The 19,659-nt window shown below is 40.7% G+C and overlaps 2 protein-coding genes across 3 annotated transcripts; one reads left to right on the plus strand and one right to left on the minus strand.

The window, feature by feature from the left end:
- Positions 1–218: 218 nt before the first annotated feature.
- Positions 219–6,600, plus strand: RB195_002312 (uncharacterized protein; the record flags this gene model as incomplete). Its single annotated transcript, XM_013448773.2, has 6 exons — positions 219–282; positions 3,177–3,293; positions 3,377–3,487; positions 4,980–5,111; positions 6,020–6,119; positions 6,498–6,600. 6 exons carry the CDS (start codon positions 219–221, stop codon positions 6,598–6,600), a joined length of 627 nt encoding a protein of 208 aa, XP_013304227.2.
- A 1,521-nt stretch (positions 6,601–8,121) lies between these two features.
- Positions 8,122–19,171, minus strand: RB195_002313 (uncharacterized protein; the record flags this gene model as incomplete). 2 transcript variants are annotated; one of them, XM_064199504.1, is made up of 9 exons in its annotated part: positions 8,122–8,330; positions 8,432–8,600; positions 8,694–8,796; positions 8,961–9,056; positions 9,919–10,025; positions 10,093–10,155; positions 12,777–12,919; positions 13,551–13,653; positions 19,082–19,171. In XM_064199504.1, 9 exons carry the CDS (start codon positions 19,169–19,171, stop codon positions 8,122–8,124), a joined length of 1,083 nt encoding a protein of 360 aa, XP_064055385.1. The 2 variants fall into 2 exon arrangements, with proteins under 2 accessions (XP_064055385.1, XP_064055386.1); XM_064199505.1 differs by lacking the exon at positions 19,082–19,171 and adding an exon at positions 15,096–15,131.
- Positions 19,172–19,659: the final 488 nt, after the last annotated feature.

A 19,659-nucleotide genomic window follows, 5' to 3' on the forward strand; every position in this document is an offset into this window, starting at 1 on the left:
ATCCATTGCAACGAGGGATTCCGGACCCATAACGACCTTAACTATCACGACCCAGAGAAACCTATCTGATTATTCATCAAATGTGTACATATCACAAGGCACCGACTGGTTCAAGGATGCCTTTCGTTCCCCGTTGATTCCGTTTCTTTGATATTCTGTTGATCTAGTTCTCTGCACTCTAATTGTAGAGCAATCCGCGGTGTTTTTCTTTCGAATCAATGGCCGAGTCGATTCTTTGCTGCGATAACATGAAAGTACATCCGACGAAGGACACGAAGAAAGGTACGTTCTGTCGCAATTTCCTGGGACCCGGGGGATCGCCTAGAAAATGCACGTCCATCGTGGCTGACAACATGATGAACTGCATGCTAGTCGCTTTCAAAAAATCTAAACATGTCGTGTGCCGGAAGCTGGTCGAATTTTCCTGAATCCCAATTGAAACCTGTTTAGGTGCTAATGACCTATTTCCAACAACAAATATTTTTCTGATTCTGAAATCTGCTTTGGAAACATTTCAATTACCGAACTACTGAACTACTGAACAAAAATTTAGAGGTGAAATTGTTTCCAGAGATTTTGGTGCTGAAAGGCCGCTCGTTTCAAGGAATTTCTTTGGGCTCTACTCTTTTTCTCTCCTTTCTTCTCCTTTCTGAAGAACAACTAAGATTTCCGCATTTTCTTTCCAACCGATATCAGCAGCATTTTATATAATACTGGAAAAACTAGCAAGTAAGTAGACACTAGAAGATGATCGAGCGAACAGTGCCAAGTCTATGAGATAAATTCCAAACGTTACATTACACACCATTATTATTGATCTGTATTACGTATGACGCAATGCTACTATTTATGTTGTACAACTTTAGAAAATGAGGTGGTGCTGGATTTGTGATGATTACAGTAGCTTCCTATTATTTATATTAGAACAAATAGTAAGATATTCTATGGTTACGATTTTGAAAATGTTTGAAGTTGGAATATAATATAAGTAGTTAATAACAGCTAATGATAAATGGTTTATGCGAAAGAGGTAGCAGAATTTCAAGAAACAAAAAGAACGGGAATAAACGTAAACATTTACTTATCTCCAGTGTCTGTAAATTGCTTTTTTCGAAGGGCAAAAAAGTTTCTTTTCGTGCCATCATGAATGAAGTAATAAAGGATAAAGTCCCCGGCGATAATCAAGTCCTGTGGGAATGCGCCTACGCGTTCGAGTGTCTGTCGTCTGAGGTGTTCGACCGCTCGTGCAGCTCCGCACAGATTTGCGGGCGAGCCGGTGTCGCGAACCAGTGCTCATGCCCTCCCAGATAAATCTGGCACCATTTCATCGACCACGAAGGGAAGAAACGTTCGATTGCTTCAGGGTATTTCTAACGGAACCTCTCAGCAGCTGCACTACGCACACTCATCACATACAGTAAGAAGGAACAGGAGGATGACAAGAAGGAGTTATGCGCACGGAGCAAAAAGCAGTTTTCCCACGCGATGGTTTTATGGAAGTACGTGGGGTCTGGAATTCTCATTGGGAAGGGGCACATTTCAATTCCCCGTTGATTACCCCACCCCTCTCCAATTCTTCTCCTTAACGACCGTAATTGTTTGCATATGGTCTCAACCAGCAGCCTGTAGCGGTTTATTCGTGCAGCAGGCGCATCCGTAAAGCAAACGACCACCGTCTTCGAATGGCAACTCTGTTTTCGGTCATAACTCAGTCCAGTAAACTGTCGTCCTCCGATATTGAGAACAAAAAACTAACTTCCTGAAATTATTCATCCGCGTCGCTGTGGTCACATTTTTCGTTTTGAATCAGATCAGTTCAGAATCGTCGCCATTTATGCTATACGTAGTCTATTTCTTTCTGTTTTATATTAAGCTGAATACTAATGCTGCTAATGCTAATTATATAATATTTTGTAATTCTGGATTGTGTTTCTCGCTCCGCACATTCTCTCTTTCTTTCTTTCCTGCTCTGGACTTCTTTTATATTATGTAAAAAGTTGCAGCATGCGTTCTTCGGACTGCCCTTCTTCAACTGACCTAGGACGAAATGTACATGATAGTTCTTTTTTCACAGAAACAGATGCGAGGCTTAAAACGCGCCTTGGAAACATAGGATGCGACTTAATATTTTTATTTTTGATCATATCGTCGCCGAGAGGAAGGAGAGGTGCTGATGAAAGTCGGACGCGAGACCACTGTCAAGGATCATCGCTATCTATCATGTATCACTTCGACAGGATGACAATGGCAGACATAAGGACGGTGGTGCGCGTACAGATGTTGCAGAGAAATTCTTCGTTCAATCCAAACCCTAAGAAAGCGAACCTAAAGTAGGTCTGGTGGTAATTCAGGATGTTGCGGAAGTTCAGGGAATTCCAAAGCCTCAAATTATCCAAAATGAAGTGAAATTTTGCCTTTAACCTGCAACTGGCTAATTCCGGCTCAAAATTCCTCTATTTGATAGTATAAGATATTTGAGAAGGGATGGATGGGACATCGGGTCGCGTGGGACAGTGCGTCCTACATCGAAGGAATAGAATGAGACATCTGAGTAATGACAGTGGTGTACTCTGATAGTTTGATGTGACGTCACATCTCATCAATCCAAGCCACGCGGAAGTTTTTAATAGGAATCGAAGAAATACCGGGAAAAGCGGTGGTGTACTTTTTCAAAGACCAGTTTATTTCTCAAGAAATCATCAGAAACAGGTGTAGGCCGCAGAAGCAGGTGCAAATCGAAGAACAACCTCAGCCACACCAAGGACAAAGAAGAAACTCCACCCAAGGAGTCCTGTAAAAAAGTAAAAGATTTGCTTTCCCATTCCGCAGAGCCCTTTGCTCGTTGCTGTAAGTCACTGCATTACTATGTACCTTAATGTTTACTTTGTTACTGTCTAGACAAACAGACCAAAAAAAGGCAAACGAGTAAACTGGTTCTTCCAGTAGACCTGATTCAAAATTCTTGTGACCACCGCTCCTCTTCTGCAATATCCTATTATTACTACTATTATTATTACTACTACTATTTTTGTGATTATGTATTCATAGTATTTATAATCTAAAAAAATGCATTCTGGAGAGGTTTCAGCCTAAACCTTGAGGATGAGCATGGATCTGAGCATTACGCGATCCGTGCAGCAGACCAGTCGTAAATTTGCCGATGTTCTTCGTTTCAGAACCACCGCAAATGATTGTGCTCTCAACTGCCGCACTTTCCACCGACGACTCGAGTCGTTGCCGACGAATAAAACCACCGATGCCGAAAATGTGTCTGGTCATACCGATCAAAGCAGGTGGGGACTTCTCTCGATAGCGAAAAGATTTAGGGAAATCATGGCTGTATTTTCCACGAGCACCCATGTTCTGCTTCTTTCAGCGGCCGTATTTGGTGCAGCCTCTACGAGTCTTCTCTCGATAGCGATATATGTTTATTGCCTCATTCATCTGATTACAGCGACCAGCGAATTAAATAAACAACCAGTAATAGGTGAGAATCCGACTACAGTTCGTTAGCTCCTTAACTTTCATGGATCTCAATGAATCCTAAGGGAATATCACAACAAATTCGAGGAGTTAATCGACGCCTTCTCTACTCGCAACGAGTTGGCGTTGCAGAAATGAAGCCGCTTTTGCTCCATTATAAAACTGACTGATTTGAAGTAATATTTTCAAAATGATCATGTTGTTCCTCTAATTGCTGTTTGTGTACTTGAAATGTCCATGGAGGATGGGATTCGAGTTCATTTTCTTTTTTTTTTTCTTTTGATTCTGCGAATGCGGGCGTGCTTAGAACATAGCGGTACCATTAAAGGCATCACCCCACGAATCTGAGGTGGTGCAGATTTCAGGTGGAGTATTCGTAAACGGGATGGGAGACTACGGAGAGGGGGTGATTCCGTCCATTTCTTGCTAATTTCCGTAAAAAACGGCACGGGAGACACGGCTTCAGGCGTTTTGGCGCACTATTTTCTACAAGGAGTTCGTCTGGAGCGCGCCAGTCCTGTGCGGCGCCGCATCTTCCGGGCCGTTTTTTATAGCATTTAGGAAGAAATGAACGGAATCACCCCCCTCTCCGTAGTCTCCCATCCCGTATACGAATAGTCCATCTGAGATCTGCACCACCTCAGATTCGTGGGGTGATGCCTTTAAGCAGAACGCATAAAAAAATGTCCCGCATACGCGAAGTAATCACAGGAAATACTAAAGAATCGCCCGGTGTGCTAATTATCGGTCCGCTTTCTTTCTTGACAAGACGGTTTGCGCAAAACTCTTCATGTTCTTTTTCTCCTTTTTCTCAATTATTCAATCACCTCTGAGCTTATGCTCATTTGAAAGCTTGATAATATTTTTGAAAATTTGATATGTGACGCAGTTACACTCTGCTCAAGAGTGTTTGGGATGGAGTCGGGCCAAAGCGACATGAAGCTCGGTGCGGTTGCGTAAGCGGCTGCGCTGTGGCGTCGCGGTTAGTGTCGAGAGAATCCCCTCGCTATTTCTAATTATCGCTGCAGTTCGCTATGATCCCAACTCGTTCCGAACCGCTGCTCCACTGCGCAGCTCGGACCGTGAGCGCTTGCGTAACTGCACCGAGCTTCACATCGCTAATTTTGACCCGACTATATGCAGGGGATGCGCCAGCGCGTTCGACTTTGATTCAGAATTTGAATCTGAGATTTCTTTCCAGTTTTCTGCGTCCGCATTCAGTTCTCACCAAAATTTTTGTCCCTTCGTGACCGTCACGCACATCGATCGATAATGCTGGAGCAGGGCGTCTGTCGCAGTTAAGGGTTGACTGGACTCCTTATCTTGTAGGTGTTGCGGTAATATGCTCTCGATCCCTGGTTCGCTTTTTAAAAAGCGGAAAAGTAGAATGGATAACTAAGAAGGAAGTACAATAAAAGGTTATTTTCTAAAGACGTTTTCTGAGTAATACAGGAAAAAAGACCTGGATACAGGATGGAAAAACCTGGTTTGTTTAGTGATACTATCTGTTGCTCTGGTCATAATTCTGTTGTTCGCAATTCTTTTCACATGGGGACTGTTCGCTAACAGGCATCGCTTGCTGCTTCCGTTCACCACGCTCTCATGCTTCTTACTGTTTGCAGTTGTCGGTGAGTGATCCATGCTTTTTTGCTGCTTCCCAATTGGTTTCAGAGGCCGCCGAGGACAACGATGAGTAATTGTTGAAGCAGAATGAGTCATGACGTTTGAGTGAGATGTTGTTGTGAAGGCAAAAACGTGCCTAGCGAGGCGACATCACATTAATTCTATCGCATTATATTACACGACGACCAGTGACTAATATAGAACATTCGAGAACACATTGCAAAAATAATGTGAAACTATATGGTGGTAAAATCAAATTTTTATTGATTTATTTATTTTTATTTGAATCAGGTAATCGCAGAGTGCTCTACTGACAAAAAAAAATACCTCATTGCCAGTAATCTTATAATAGAACCAGTTTGGAGCGTTGGATCATTTTTGATCGATTCATGAAGAGAGAAATGAGAGGGCGTGATTAAGGCAGCACATCCGACGTGGAGAGGGAGCTCACAGGAAAAGCAAGAGATGGGGTTGTGGACTGCGGGAACCGAGGTGATTCTGCTCATCCCCCCTGATCGTTGAAAAAAACGTTGTGGGAACCAATTTGGTTATTACGACGAACGTTAGAACATTTCTCTATGTACACGTTCCGGCCCCCTTACCGGCCTATTCGTTCAAATTCATTGGTTTTACCTGAGTAGGTTGGTGAGAAGACATCGTTGATCTTCGACCGCTCGCACTTGGATGCGACGTGTGCACAAGGGTGACACATTACAGCTGAGATCGGCGTAAAAAAAAAACGGCGCCATCCATGCCGTCCCAGGCCTTGCAATCTACAACCTTCAAGGATTGCCGCCGTGGAACGTTCCGTGAAGCATACCAAGATCATTTCCTTCATTTTTTGAGTATGCGGCACAAAACCAAATATTGGACTTCATAAATAAATTTAAATATAAATAAATTTTTCATTCAGGGACATTAATTGCAACAATTGTGACAAGCGGCGATGAATTCAGTGCTGCACTATCGAAAGCTGAAGGCGGCAGCAATGTAGCCGACCTCGTTATTTTCAGGTGAATTATTCCGATGGTTCGTAACGAGCACAGAAATAAATCCGCTATGATTTGTCAAAAGCAACGAGAACTCCTACATTCACTAACCTTTTCTGAGCAATAGGTGTTGTAGAAGGGGGTTGAAGTGGATCACAACGATTGAGCACAGTGACATGAACCTTGAAGACAGGAATTTATTCTTTGTGTATTTGAATGTTTGTATTTCGAAGGGAACACGTTTCGAGCAAGAATCGATAAAATCGTTTGCTATCGTGGAGCTAACTAAATACTTTTGTGATGTTCGTGCTCCTATGTTGCAGCGTACTGTTATTATTACTATTAATATTATTATCACTATTATTTGCTGCTGTTTACTTATTATACTGAACATCTCTCCAGAGTAATCCTCGTCGTCACCGCGCTCGTGTTAGCCATGGAAATGTACGTGTATGTTCGGATGTTCCTCCACATCAAAGCCGTGCGGCGAGCCTTATCCCGATAGAAACTAGCGAAATAATCGCGAGCTATATTATTCGCATAGCCTTATGAACAGGTGCCTCACACCGGTCCCTTACCCGGTTCACGATTGATTTTTCTCTCAATCTACCATCGATTTTCTTCCAAAAAGAAAGTTGATATTTGGAAACATTCCAAAGTAAAGGTGTTCAGAATCCAGTCTAATGAAATTCCGTTACCTCAACTGAACATAGACCTTCAGCACACGGGTCAGTGTTATTCACCGGTATTCGAATGTCTGTTTTCAAATATTCCGTATTCGTAGCATTCGGGGAAATATTGAATGTTTTCAGAATATTCGATTAGTTGACTTCGTCAACTACTCTCGGCACTTAATTTTTGAGTAATTTGAATGCTCAATTCCTTGAATTCTTAGTCTGAAAATCATTCAAATATTCGCCCAAAATGATTCTTTCCAATACCGATATATAGCCAGCATCTACTGTATCCTATGGTACGTAGGATGCACAGAAGTTGAGTACATAAAGGTAACATCATCCTTACTGTAACATATCCCTTTAATATGTGTCTTTGATTTCGTCGATAGTGGTGTAAACAAAAAACGAGAATCAGGTAGCTTTTTTTACTTCGATTTCGTTGTGATCTATTGTGGTACTTTAGTGTTTATAATATTCTGTTCCAAATGATCCATGTCAGTTGTCCGAGTATCGAGGCGAAACCAAGTGCCAAAACAAGAGATTCACTGATCTTCTGTGTAGCCTGTGGTCTCTGTTCGGCATCCTTTATCCACCGTGTATGTACATATGGGTCTTCTATAACGTTCTGATAAATGTCACTTCCGAGTTGTTTCTGTATCTTACAATAAAGTAAAAAAAATCGTCATGCGCTAAAAATCACAATATTGTGCACAAAATTCACCAGTAATCAATATCATTCTAGAAAAACTTCACTTTAGTTTGACTAAAGGGAATCTAGAGAACGTATTCTACAGTTTCATGCACTCGTGTTGCGCTGAGTAGCAGCGACGCGCGTTCGGCACGCGGCGCGACCTCAGCAGCGCATTGCAAGGGAGTATGCGGGTTAGATAGACATAACGAAGGATTCTTAGCAAATCGTTCGAGACAAAAGGATACTCGTTGTAGCACATGTCATATGCGTTATTGGTTGATACATTTGGTGCCTTCAAAAATCAATAACTGGTTTGTCAGTAAATCAATCAATTAAATACTTTAATCACGTTTTTTATGTGCTCATTTTTTCATGGTTTTTTTGTTTTAAGGGGGCCTAAGAAGGCCACTAAACTAAAAAAAAACACCAAAAAAAGTAAATAAATGTATTTTAATAATGTAACGTATGACTCATTATGGTCCCACGTAACCTCAAAATGGTGGGTCACCCGTGACTCACATTACTGTCAATGTGTTCGAAAGTATGTGATGGCATTGATTGATTTAGCTCAGTTTTGGCTGTTTGCCAACATAAACTGATGATTGAGTCCTTTAACTTTACTAACTTTTAAATTTGATAGTTCGGGTTAATTACGTTCCTAATCCTGTATTCTGCTGGACGAGCATCCTTCGTCTATCAAAATCGTGTGAGTGCAAGAGGCGGAATCACGTGGACGTGGATATCTTGAAGGAATCGAAGGAAGGTGCTGACAGAGCGATGATTCCGTCGTCAGAAGTGTTCGCACATCCAACTGTTCGATGAAACTTGTGCTTTCAGTGTTTGTGTTCTGACTTAAAGCAGTAGATTCTAAATAGGACCAGTATAAAATCGATAAAACTCAATTGACTGATCGAATGAAACACTTTTCAAAACTCACTGTCCGATGAGAAGAAAACAAAACGACAAACCATTTCGAAAAATGTAGTCGCTACGTGGATACGATTTTGAGGGGCGAGTTTTAGGGATCGGTTGAAGGTTTAGATATTCTTTCGACGAGATCCCGTCGGAAGCGAGACACGACGACGGTGCGGAAGAGAGGCAGTGTGGCAAGGAAGCAGAGGTGTTCCCAGTGGAATTCTGTAATTTCGAAGGAAATATGAAAGATGGCTATGAACAAAAACCCACAAAAAGAAGCAGTTTTCTGGTTGTTATCGAAACTGCATTACGTACCCCTTCTGTTCTGAATATTCTCTCCAGCTGAGGAAGTCTTTCTACGGATAGATGTGGAGGATCCGGTAGCGAATCCATAAGAGAAGGGGAAACAAAGCATGACCTAAAAAGGAGATATTTGACTTTGTTTTATTCTACAGGAAAGAAAGAATTGGAAATAAGGCGACTGATTACTAAAACGGAAGATCGTAACAAATCAGTTCATACAGAAAAATTCTTCAGTATTTTCCAATTTTGCTGGGCAAAAAAAAATCGAGAGGAACAAACTCTGAACTTTGACTGCTATGCAATTCGTTTACGCTGAGGTGTTCGCTAGTAGCCGACGATGGAGGCGAGTTTGATCGAAGCGCTTCAATGAGGATCCTGAACAAAAACGCTCAGAAATTCACAAATTCTGCTTTGAAAGTAAGGCAATTCCAAAGATTCGATAAAAATATTCATCCTACCTACCTCCGTAAATGATCCAGAAGTACCTGGGTTCACCTAGACTGTTTATTCGGACATAAGTTTTAATTTCCCGTTTTAAAACACTGTATTCATCAAATTTTAGATATTTGATGGATCATATTTTTAAATGATATTTCTTTTATTATTATGTGAAATATTTTATCAACATCCACTATTATTTTATTTAATTATTGTTGTTGTTGGCATTATTAACTGGTTTTGGCGAGAAGGAAACACCTTTTTTTTAGAACGCCCTCGTTAAGTGAAATTTTAACGACTGCTACTGAATTTTATGTATTATCTTTTCCTCTGTCTAATAGTATTATCGAGACCGACTAGGAGGACCGTTCGAACGATTCCTCACACCGACCAGACAGGGATGAGGGTTATAGAGATGGCATCCCGACCCGCAGAGTCAGCCGTCTTAACGGCAGGATATCACGAAATTTACGGTGCAGAGATCTCTTCACGAAAAAATGGAGTTACCAGTGCAGATCACGGGTGAGAGCTCCACTCCGCTCTGCGTCCCGTCCTGAAAAACGACATGGAATTTAACTACGAAGCACCTTATAACGCGCCACCGCTCTACTTCTGCGAGCGAGTGGGCGAAAATTGGCGATGCTTCTATTCCAGTGCAATCTATCCAAGCAAAACGAATGAGTAGGCTGCTGGGGACGCAGGGCACGTGCAGAGGTGGCGCGTCACCAAGTACCGCTCATACTAGCATTCTACACCTCTAAAACTAACATTTCGTAAAGAAACCAAACCTTATTGTTACCTGCCGCTTCTTCTTCCTCGAGTAGAGAATTTCGTGAATTTTAGCCTAATTGATGTTGATGTAGATTCATTCGTAATCGATGGTGGTGAAGAGAACGAGTCTATTGGCTGAAATAACAACGTTTGTATTTTTTCTCGAGAACTGTGTAATGTTATCGTTAAAACAGCTACCGACATGTATGATTTCAATTCGCGGACGAGTTTCTTTTTTTGTTGGCATAAAGATGTTCTTGATCATCTAAAAAAAACAACAAATAATTAAACTCACGCAAAAAGGAAGAGTAAAAACAGTGAGATAGCACTTAATTTACTTCATCCTTTTCTATTTCTACTATTTTATTTTGTTCATACTATTTTCGACGGCTGTAGCGCTGTCGGTAAGAGGTTCCGCTGCGACTGCACGGCCGATAGTTTTGAAAGCGCGCAAGACCCAACCAGGCCTTCCATCTCTCCATAAACTGGTATCAGGCTTGTCTGGGAGGAGAAATACAATGGGTTGATTGATCGGTAAGTCGTTGTATAACCCAACACACGTTAATAAAACCTCAAACGATTCTGAATTGAAGGTGAAGCCGGAGGGTGATTCCCATAAGCCAAAGCGCAAGATCATTCCGTGTGGACTTCAGTGGCCTCGAGCTCAAAAGTCCAAGGAGAACAAGAACAATTAGACAACTTATATTTTTTTTTTCGCAATTCGATAGTTAGGAAAACTCAAGAGTAAAATTGCAGGTGGTCTTTCGATTAAGTGCTCTTCAGATTTGGATATTAAAACAAAAAGAGACTAGGAATCGATCGAGGAAGACTAGGAAGCGAGATCATTATTAAAGAGCTTTCCTAACTGTGCAACTTTCCTTACCATCAAAATATAGGAGCACTTAGACTTGGAACCAATCGTAATATGTGTGGAATGGCGTAACTGGTCGGGACTACCGTATTGGATTCAGCTTTTCACAAAAATGTTTGATTTGAACGTCCCGTTTCACAAATGGTACAGCAACAAGTGCAGTCACGCAATAAAATCGCCTAGAGTATACAAACTATGCATGAACATTGAAAACCCGACGGTGAGTGAAGTTGTCAAAACATTCTATAAAATCACGGTTGAGCACAACTATGCCTCAATTTTGTGAGCTTTGTATTGCAAATGGACCGACGAACTCCGTTCGTACACTAGAGTAGCACAAAGTTTGAAAATCCCACTTTTCGACTTTTTCCTTCCTTTCATTTCACCTCTACCTTGCACCTCCGTTAATCTCCAGAACAGAGCTCAAATTGAAGAACCTAAGCAGAACTCTTAAAGCACATAATGTACTTTAGCTTATAAAGCTGTTTTCCTCTAAACAGATTTTCTCGCTCTATTGTAACACCTTCTTCTCATAACATTCCTTAGAAAGGAAGATTATGAAGCTTACTATTAAATTTTATGCAACTATTTCAATACTATGCTCCTTGGTTTACAAAAAATCAAGTTCGCCACAGCATTTCGACTTGAATGATATCGTTTTGAAAGCTATTCGAGATTTATTTCTGTCAGAGTTCGGCTATTTCCGCACCTCAACCGAGGCTGGCCTATTGCACCATTGGCGACTACAATGTTGGTGAGGCATCATTTATGAGGACACATTTTTGCTTGGAAAAACTGCTGAATTGATCTTTTGCAAATATTACAAAAGCAAATCAAAAACTTAGATTAATCGAGTTCTAATAAAGATGAATTGACGAATGTTATTATTTCATTTGACCGCTGCGGTTCAGTTGTCAGGCAATGTGATGAGATTTAAACTGCCTTGTCTTTTGCGTTGTATATGCAATTCCAACGATGGCCACCGATTCTCTCTTTTAGATCATTTACTGTTGTTGTAGTTTAAAAATTGACTCACTACAAATACTTCGCGGAAAAAAAACGAGCTATGCTGTGGCGAACTAGATTTTTTGTAAATCAAGGGGCATAGTATTGAAATAGTTGCATAAAATTTAATAGTAATATATCATAATCTTCCTTTCTAAGGAATGTTATGAGAAGAAGGTGTTACAATAGAGCGAGAAAATCTGTTTAGAGGAGAACAGCTTTATATAAGCTAAAGTACATTATGTGCTTTAAGAGTTCTGCTTAGGTTCTTCAATTTGAGCTCTGTTCTGGAGATTAATGGAGGTGCAAGGTAGAGGTGAAATGAAAGGAAAAAGTCGAAAAGTGGGATTTTCAAACTTTGTGCTACTCTAGTGTACGAACGGAGTTCGTCGGTCCATTTGCAATACAAAGCTCACAAAATTGAGGCATAGTTGTGCTCAACCGTGATTTTATAGAATGTTTTGACAACTTCTTTCCCTGCAAGAAACGTTCAAAGTAAGGACGAACCGCTACAACAATTAAAATCGCACAAATGCCTACAAATAACAACTCAACACTTTCAAGTACTTGCCTACAACAATTTCTTGCTGTTCTGACCAAATGTCAAAGATTGAGTCCCTGAACACTTTTTCAACTATAACCTTAGGATGTTGGGCTCCAATTACTGCTTTTTGGTGCATATTTGTAGCCATTTTGTTCCTTTCTCGACGATATGTCGGTTTTTGTACAGATCTCAAAGAGTCCAACGATATATGAGTTGTCTTGAAGTTTTCATTTTATGACAACTTTTGAGCAAGCGACGGTGGCCGACGGTGCCGCACCATCACTCACCGTCGGGTTTTCAATGTTCATGCATAGTATTGTGGCTCTTGCAGTTCTTTGTAGGGAGAGAAAGAAGAAACAGAAAAAGCGTTCAGGATGCATGGACAATGTTAGAAATAAGATAAAATAAAGGAGAAAAAAATAAAAAATCAAAAAAAAAAGAAAGAATAGGGAAGATGCGCACTCACCTCCATGATGCTACTTCGCTTTACGAAAAGCGTTTTTACGGCAACGAACCATACGACTCCGGAAAGTAGTATCATTCCAACGTTCAATGCTGTTAGTGCTGCACGATGGAGGAGCAACGGACAACGTTCAAGTGCGGTTTCTACTGGAAACTTTTCAATGCAAATAAACTGTTTTCCATTCCAGTACACAAAATTTTCTACTAATCTCTAGAAATACCGTTACAATTTCTCCTAGAATTCCCATAACTTTTTTTGATTACTTTATATTTTCAAATCTTTATTTTCTTCTAGAAGAAGTGAAAAATTCGTTTTCCTACTATTCCGAACTACGAGCGAATCTACTGTTGATGTCTTCAGTTCGATTTTTCCAAGCGTTTTTCCTCCTACCTAGTGATCGAGGGTGGCAATTATCCTCATCTTGACGGTGATCTGTAGAACATGATGGGAAATGTCCTAATGAGGACTTATGGAAAGAGAAAGAAAGGCGTATTGGCGTAGAGTCGTGAAACAAAGAAAGACATTGCTGCCTACGCTAATGCAAAAACTCGATGATGCCTATTTTACCATTATTAATTTGATTATGGTTTGTTGGAAATCAGAGAGTTTCCTGTGTCACTGGAGATTCTGCTCAGGAAACTTTGGTTATTCTGGTCAGGTTATCACCAAGTGTTATTCCAACGCGTTGCACTTGATGTTTTCGTCTGAAGGTTTCGACGATCACACTTCAGCCTCCACAGAGTAATCTACGTACATAGAAATATATGGATAGAGAACCTTGATTCAGCATTAGCGATGTCAACAGAGGCTTATCGACTCTCCTTGTGATGATCAGACTGTTGGAGAACGCCGTTCTTCTCGGATTGCACACGTAACCGTTCTGAAATGAACGAAAAGTATGATTTCACCACAATTGGAGAAGAGCGCCCGCTGTGAAAATTCTTACAGAAATAGAATAAGAGGTTAAAAAGGACCGGAACGAAAAAGAAATTGCTTGCAGATCTTCTGAATGGTGCATGACGTTCTAGAAACTTCCCAAAAAAAAAAGAAAAATTCGAAATTATTTGTTGGCCAGTCAAACATTCAGAACGTGTAGGAAGCTACTGTTCAACCGTTCAACCAACTTGAGCGTAATTACGCGCTCTCCGCCAAGATTTTGCCTACTGACACACTACGCGACGGTCGCAACGCGAGTGTGTCCTGGCGCTCTCCTACACCCATCGCATCGCTTTATCGATTGGCGGGTGTGGTCAACGCAGTGCAAACTCGCCTGATCATGCATTCCGATCAGTAGCGATCACCTGTTCTGGTTGCAGTGCGGAGGCAGGGGGAACAAAAATTTTGGCATGAACTGTAAACTTGGGTAGCCCTGTTTCTAACAAAGTTACTTTCCCCAAATCAAAAACAAAAAAATCTGTGCTGCAGCCATATCTGCGTTTGAAATTCATCCTTTTATATGGAATTTTAGAAATATTTCGTCACACAAAAAAATGTGATCTTAACACATCAGAATACTTAATAATCTCGTTCGGGTAGAAGAAACACTTTTTTCCGACCACCACAAGAACATCCATGGAATCCGTCTTCTGTAGAAATTCTTAAGACAATGACGCACATAAATCCGTATCTAGGTGCATTCTTATAAAAAGGCCCTTTCTATTTATCAAGCCGACGTTGGCGGGTTTCTTTAAGTTCACGCGGATAATTAATTCCATGAACGACCGAATCCAGCTAATATTTACATCAGGTAAAAGAGCAGCGTTTTCTGAAAGTTTCCGCTCCCCTCTTTTTCGCTTTTCGCTCCCCTCTTTTTCGCTTTTCGCTCCCCTTTTTTTCGCTTTTCGCTCCCCTTTTTTTCGCTTTTCGCTCCCCTCTTTTTTGCTTTGTATCGAATTTCTCTTTCAGGCTGACTGGAGGTCTCCTCTTAGCTCTTCATGTCTGCCACGACGTCACAAAACATGGACTTACTTTCAATGTAAATAAAAATATGAATATTCGCAATCAGCGATAATCTGGCTTCAACCGCTGATACGTAAGCAAATGCGTAAGAAAGAAGATATTTTAGATAAGAGGAGATCAAAAACGAAGTGGAAGAACACCTTTTTAAGAAGTTTTTCAAGACAAAAGAATGCTGCGAATGTTGCGGCCCGATGAATAAAATATGACCGCTATCCTAATTATAAATTTACGTTAGAATTTTCTGCTAAGGTAGGCCTATGGTGTGTTGCTCTGTTTGCTGCGGTTTTCAACTTTCTGTGATTAAAAAATCATTGTGGGACCACAATTGATGTAATTGTTGTAATCCCCGACTCTGTTACTTACATAACTGAAAATTGGCGTTTCGTGTCCAGCTGCCATTCCTGATTTTCTTTACCCTTTTGTCTATTTAAAGTTTTCAGCATGAATAAAAGTATATATTTTTGTGTTTTATTTGAGAATAAAGTTTTGCCGTAATCTTTGGCTGTTTTTACAGCTGTTTTTACGCAAAAATAAAGTTAATTTTCAAAAGGATGTGATTTTAGATGTGGATATGCATTGTTTAGTTCCAGCTTCAAAAGGATTTGATTAGCATAAGCTTTTGTTCCATCAAGGAACCTACTAGATTCGAGAGCAAAACAAAACAGAAGTACATGCAGAAAGGGATATGAGGAAAAGATCGCAGAAGAGGGTTGAATGAGGCCAAAATGATCGAAAGACATTACGGTAGTAGAAACTAAAACTCTCAAAAGAGAAAAGGAGCACTATCCAGTAGATTTTAAGGACAGCGCTTCACGAAATTGACGTGGCACGGAAACCCCAGAGAAAACGTAGAGTTTGGGTTGTAGGTTACGGAAACCAGCGTCATTCCACTAGATCCTTTCTGACTGTCCCTTTAAAACGACGTGGGAACGGCGTTTGCCCCAACGAGGCACGTTAGAACGTGCCACCCTTGTACACGCTCCTCAACAGCCTATTCACTCGAAGTTCTGCCTGAACGTCTGCTGAGGAGACCTCATTAATCTTCGACCGCTCGCTTGTGGAGGCGGTGCGTGCACAAGGGTAGCGCGTTACAATTGACTTCGTAGGAAACAGCGCTGTCATCCACGCCCTTTTTTGCGACGGCTGGGAGAAGTTGAGCAGAGCGACGCTGGTTTCCGTTAATCACAACCGGGACTTCCACTTTTCCTGGACTTACCGTACAACGTCAATTTCGTGATATGCTGCTTTCAGAAACTTGGATAAAAAGGATGCAGAGAAGCACTGATTGAGTCACTAAAAATCAAGAAATGGGTTAGGACCATGATTAAATACAGGAAGTGAAAAAATGGAAATGAAAGTGAAATTGGGGAGATTCCAGGCTCCACTTCCAGAATTAGCAATGGTCACACGTACTTGGATCACACTTCTTAGGAATGCGCTTGGATTCAAGCCGAAAAAGACCCAGTTTGTATGAGAAATTTCTGGAAATATGGGAAACGGGAACAAAGATCTTGCCGCCCAGCACCCACTGCAGCTCTGCTCAGGACCGCCGGAATCGATCGCTTTCTCGAAGCGTGATCGTGTCATGCTTGAGAACCTCTTGTAGACCTACGCTCAACTCCCGGTACGGTTCTTCTCTGGGAGCCCCTGTCCTGCCGCTAAAAGAAGATCTGAGGATACATGACGTTGATAGGCAGTTCCATGAAGACGTAACATTTCGTAGATTACGGAATATCGACGGACGGATGGGTGGGTTGTATGGTAGCCCTCACCAGGATGCGTCAGACTTTCTCGGAAACAGCACACCTCGGCAAAAATGCGAATGACCGCGTCATACTGCAGGATCCGCCACTCGTTTAAGTCAAACATGTAGGTGATCAAATGGCCACGGAGTTTTTTTATGGTCATTTTCAATTCTCTTACGAGCAAATTTCGTTTTATCTCAGATAAAAACCAGGTTTGTGAAACAATGAAAGAAAAGTGAGTTGTGGTGGAAAATGTGCATCGAATGTGCACTCAATGATGAGCACAAGAACTAGATTTTCATACGATCTCGGTCCATGTTATGGCCAAAAATAGACATTCCAGAGTTGAGAACTAAAGGGTTTTAGGAAGTTAGCTGCGCAATCGAACAGTCGCTATAGCGACAACGAAAATGAAACATCAGGAAATTTTAGAATGAATGCACAAAAGGATTAAATTGGTTTGCTAACGAGACCGGGACACGGTAGGCTTTCATCCAAGTTTATTTATGGCTATTTGGCCTAACTGGAAACAGCTCTTCTCCTCTTTTCCTGCACTTCTGTCGATGTCTCGTAACTTACTTTTCCCCCTCTGTTCAACCACTATTTCAGTTGATTTCGCTCCCCAATGAGAGTCTTTAAGAGAAGAGGTTCCAACTTATCGACGGATTCCCCTCGTAGCCGTCGTCGTTCTTTTCTTATTTATTCATTTCTTGCAATCCATGCTCATCAGGAGTCATAATTGTTAAAGTGATCCCAAAAATCGGTGTGATCTGCTCTGATCACCCTAATTCGGTCTTTTGTCTTTGATATAGCCTCAATGCGCATTTTTCGCAATGCTGCTCTGCTAGTTTTTTCAACTGTAAGATCTCCATGAGTAAACATCTAAGAAAATATAGGGCGCAAAAAGCGTGGGTTCCAGAAACCTGATCCTATAAAGATGCGCGCTAAACCCCTTAGGAAATCGGAGACGACGAGCTATTAGCGAGCGTCAGAAGACGTGTTGGGCAGACGCAGGCGGGTTGACGATGATGGAGCTAAGACGGGATAAACTAGTCAAAACAACGTCAAAATTACGATAAGGATCATTTAAAAATAACGAGTTTTCAATGATTAAGAAGGTTACGCTCAAAAATATTGGATAAAAATCTTAGGATTATCCAGAAAACCAAGTTTTTAGTTGTTCTGCTCGATTCGTGACTGTGCGAAACGTTAACTTGAAAAAAGGAATACCTTATTAACTATGGAGCAGTATGGATACGATAGGATTACGGTGAATTCAAACGAATCTCCCACGTCTTTTTTAGCAGACTTTTCTTTAAATTTGATCGTTATTAAGCGGAAAAGGCAGAGAAGTACCGGGTACCGCAGATACTATTCGTTATGAGTTAAAAAATATAAAAAAAATCGAGAAAGAGCCAAGTTAGGGAAATTAGGAAAACGTTTGATTTTTTTTCGAATGAATGAACTTCGATTTTTTTTCCTTTGTTTCCAGTCCATGAAGTCCGTGAATAAGTTTTTCGTCTCTTTTCCACCATCCACCTTAAATTTCCACATTTCCAGCTAAAAACAACAATATCTTCACGTGTGGCTGAACGAATTACTCCGAGATGGTTTCAGTGGAAAAATCAAATAAAAACAGAGAATTAAAAGAATACAGCTTGGTTGAATTATGATCCAAACTTAGAAACTTTGTGAAATCGAAATTTGTTAAAAGTTGTGATTAGCTGATTTTCTGCGTAATCCATGAAATAAGAAGACTTCAAATGAAAATAGAAAAGCTTGATGCAATCGTAAGATTTTCATATCTGCATTTTGTTAGCGGAGTTGAAACCTTCTTTAACTCAGATCAGTACACATTCACAAGAGCATTTTTCATTGAATTCTCTCCAGAAAAACTAAGAAAACAATCTCCCATAAATTACAGGAAATATGCTCTAATTTCCCGAGAAAATTATGCTACTTTTAATTTTTCTGAAAATTTCATAGAAAAAGGCAAAACCGACACTTTGACAACGAAAATTAATTTTCCTTGAAGATTCTGTGCAGTTTTCCAGACATCAGCATCGAAAATTGGAAGAAATCTCACAAGATCTGTTTCAAGACCTTTCTAGCTAGCCGGAAAAATTTGAAAAACAGATTTTTCTTCGAACATAAAAGGATTTGGTGAACTCAGTCAATATTTCAAATAAAATAAATCCCTTCTTTCTTAGGTTTTACGGTTGTTTATTTTGCTGCGGACGTCAGAAACAGCATAAAAATAGACCTCAGAATCCAAATCTGCTTCTGAGAATGATGATTCTGATGACAAATTAGATTTTTCTATCGGTAGGGATTTCCAAGAGACAAATCTCCTGGAAAAATTACAAATTTGTTATGAAAAACCTTGCCCACTGTGCAAGCATTCATTTTGAACATTGAAAACCAGTTGTATCTTCATGTGTTCTGCCCTATTTTGAAAAAAAAATGATGGAGAAAATCGCCAATATTTTGAAGACTTGTGAGAAAATCCATAGTTCAGAGCAAAATCAACAAATGTCTCCAAAAGTGACTACGCGAAATGCGCACGCCCTTACATTAACCATGAAAAGTTTACTAAAACCTTACCTTATTCCATTTAGACCCGTATCTTTCGGGCACTGTCTCGTTCCCGCGTGCTGCTGAAAGCGTTGGCCCCATGCATTGCACTTTGCTCATTCCAGGGTTGAATGATGCAGCGGTTCCTAACAAAGGAACAGTAGAAAAACGAGGCGCTAAGTCATGCCGAGCCTCTCCCGATTATTCCATTGAGGAGCAGTGCGTCTTCTGTCTTTTTGCTGTGTGATGGTAAAAATGTGTCTACATCTGACGCGATTTGGGATCAGGCGAGGCGATCCCGCTCGAATTCGCATCATCCAACGCCAATTAAGCGGAACATTTGGATTTAATTAATCAAAGCAGATACTATAATCGGTTAACCCTTTGAAGACAGCGCTGCCCAGCGGAGAGCCACACACTTTCAACGGTTCTTTTTCACTCCTTTTTCATTTCATGAATTCCTGGTTTTTTTTAAATCTTTCGTTACTTAGTGGGTTTCCTATTATTTATCACTATTGTTTCTTTGTTCAAATATGGCTCGCCAAAGTCGATTATACAAGATGCACCAGAAAAGTGTGCTGTTATCAACGGGCTGAAAAGAATTTTTC

The sequence above is a fragment of the Necator americanus genome, chromosome IV, assembly GCF_031761385.1.
Source record: "Necator americanus strain Aroian chromosome IV, whole genome shotgun sequence".
Classification (NCBI taxonomy): domain Eukaryota; kingdom Metazoa; phylum Nematoda; class Chromadorea; order Rhabditida; family Ancylostomatidae; genus Necator; species Necator americanus.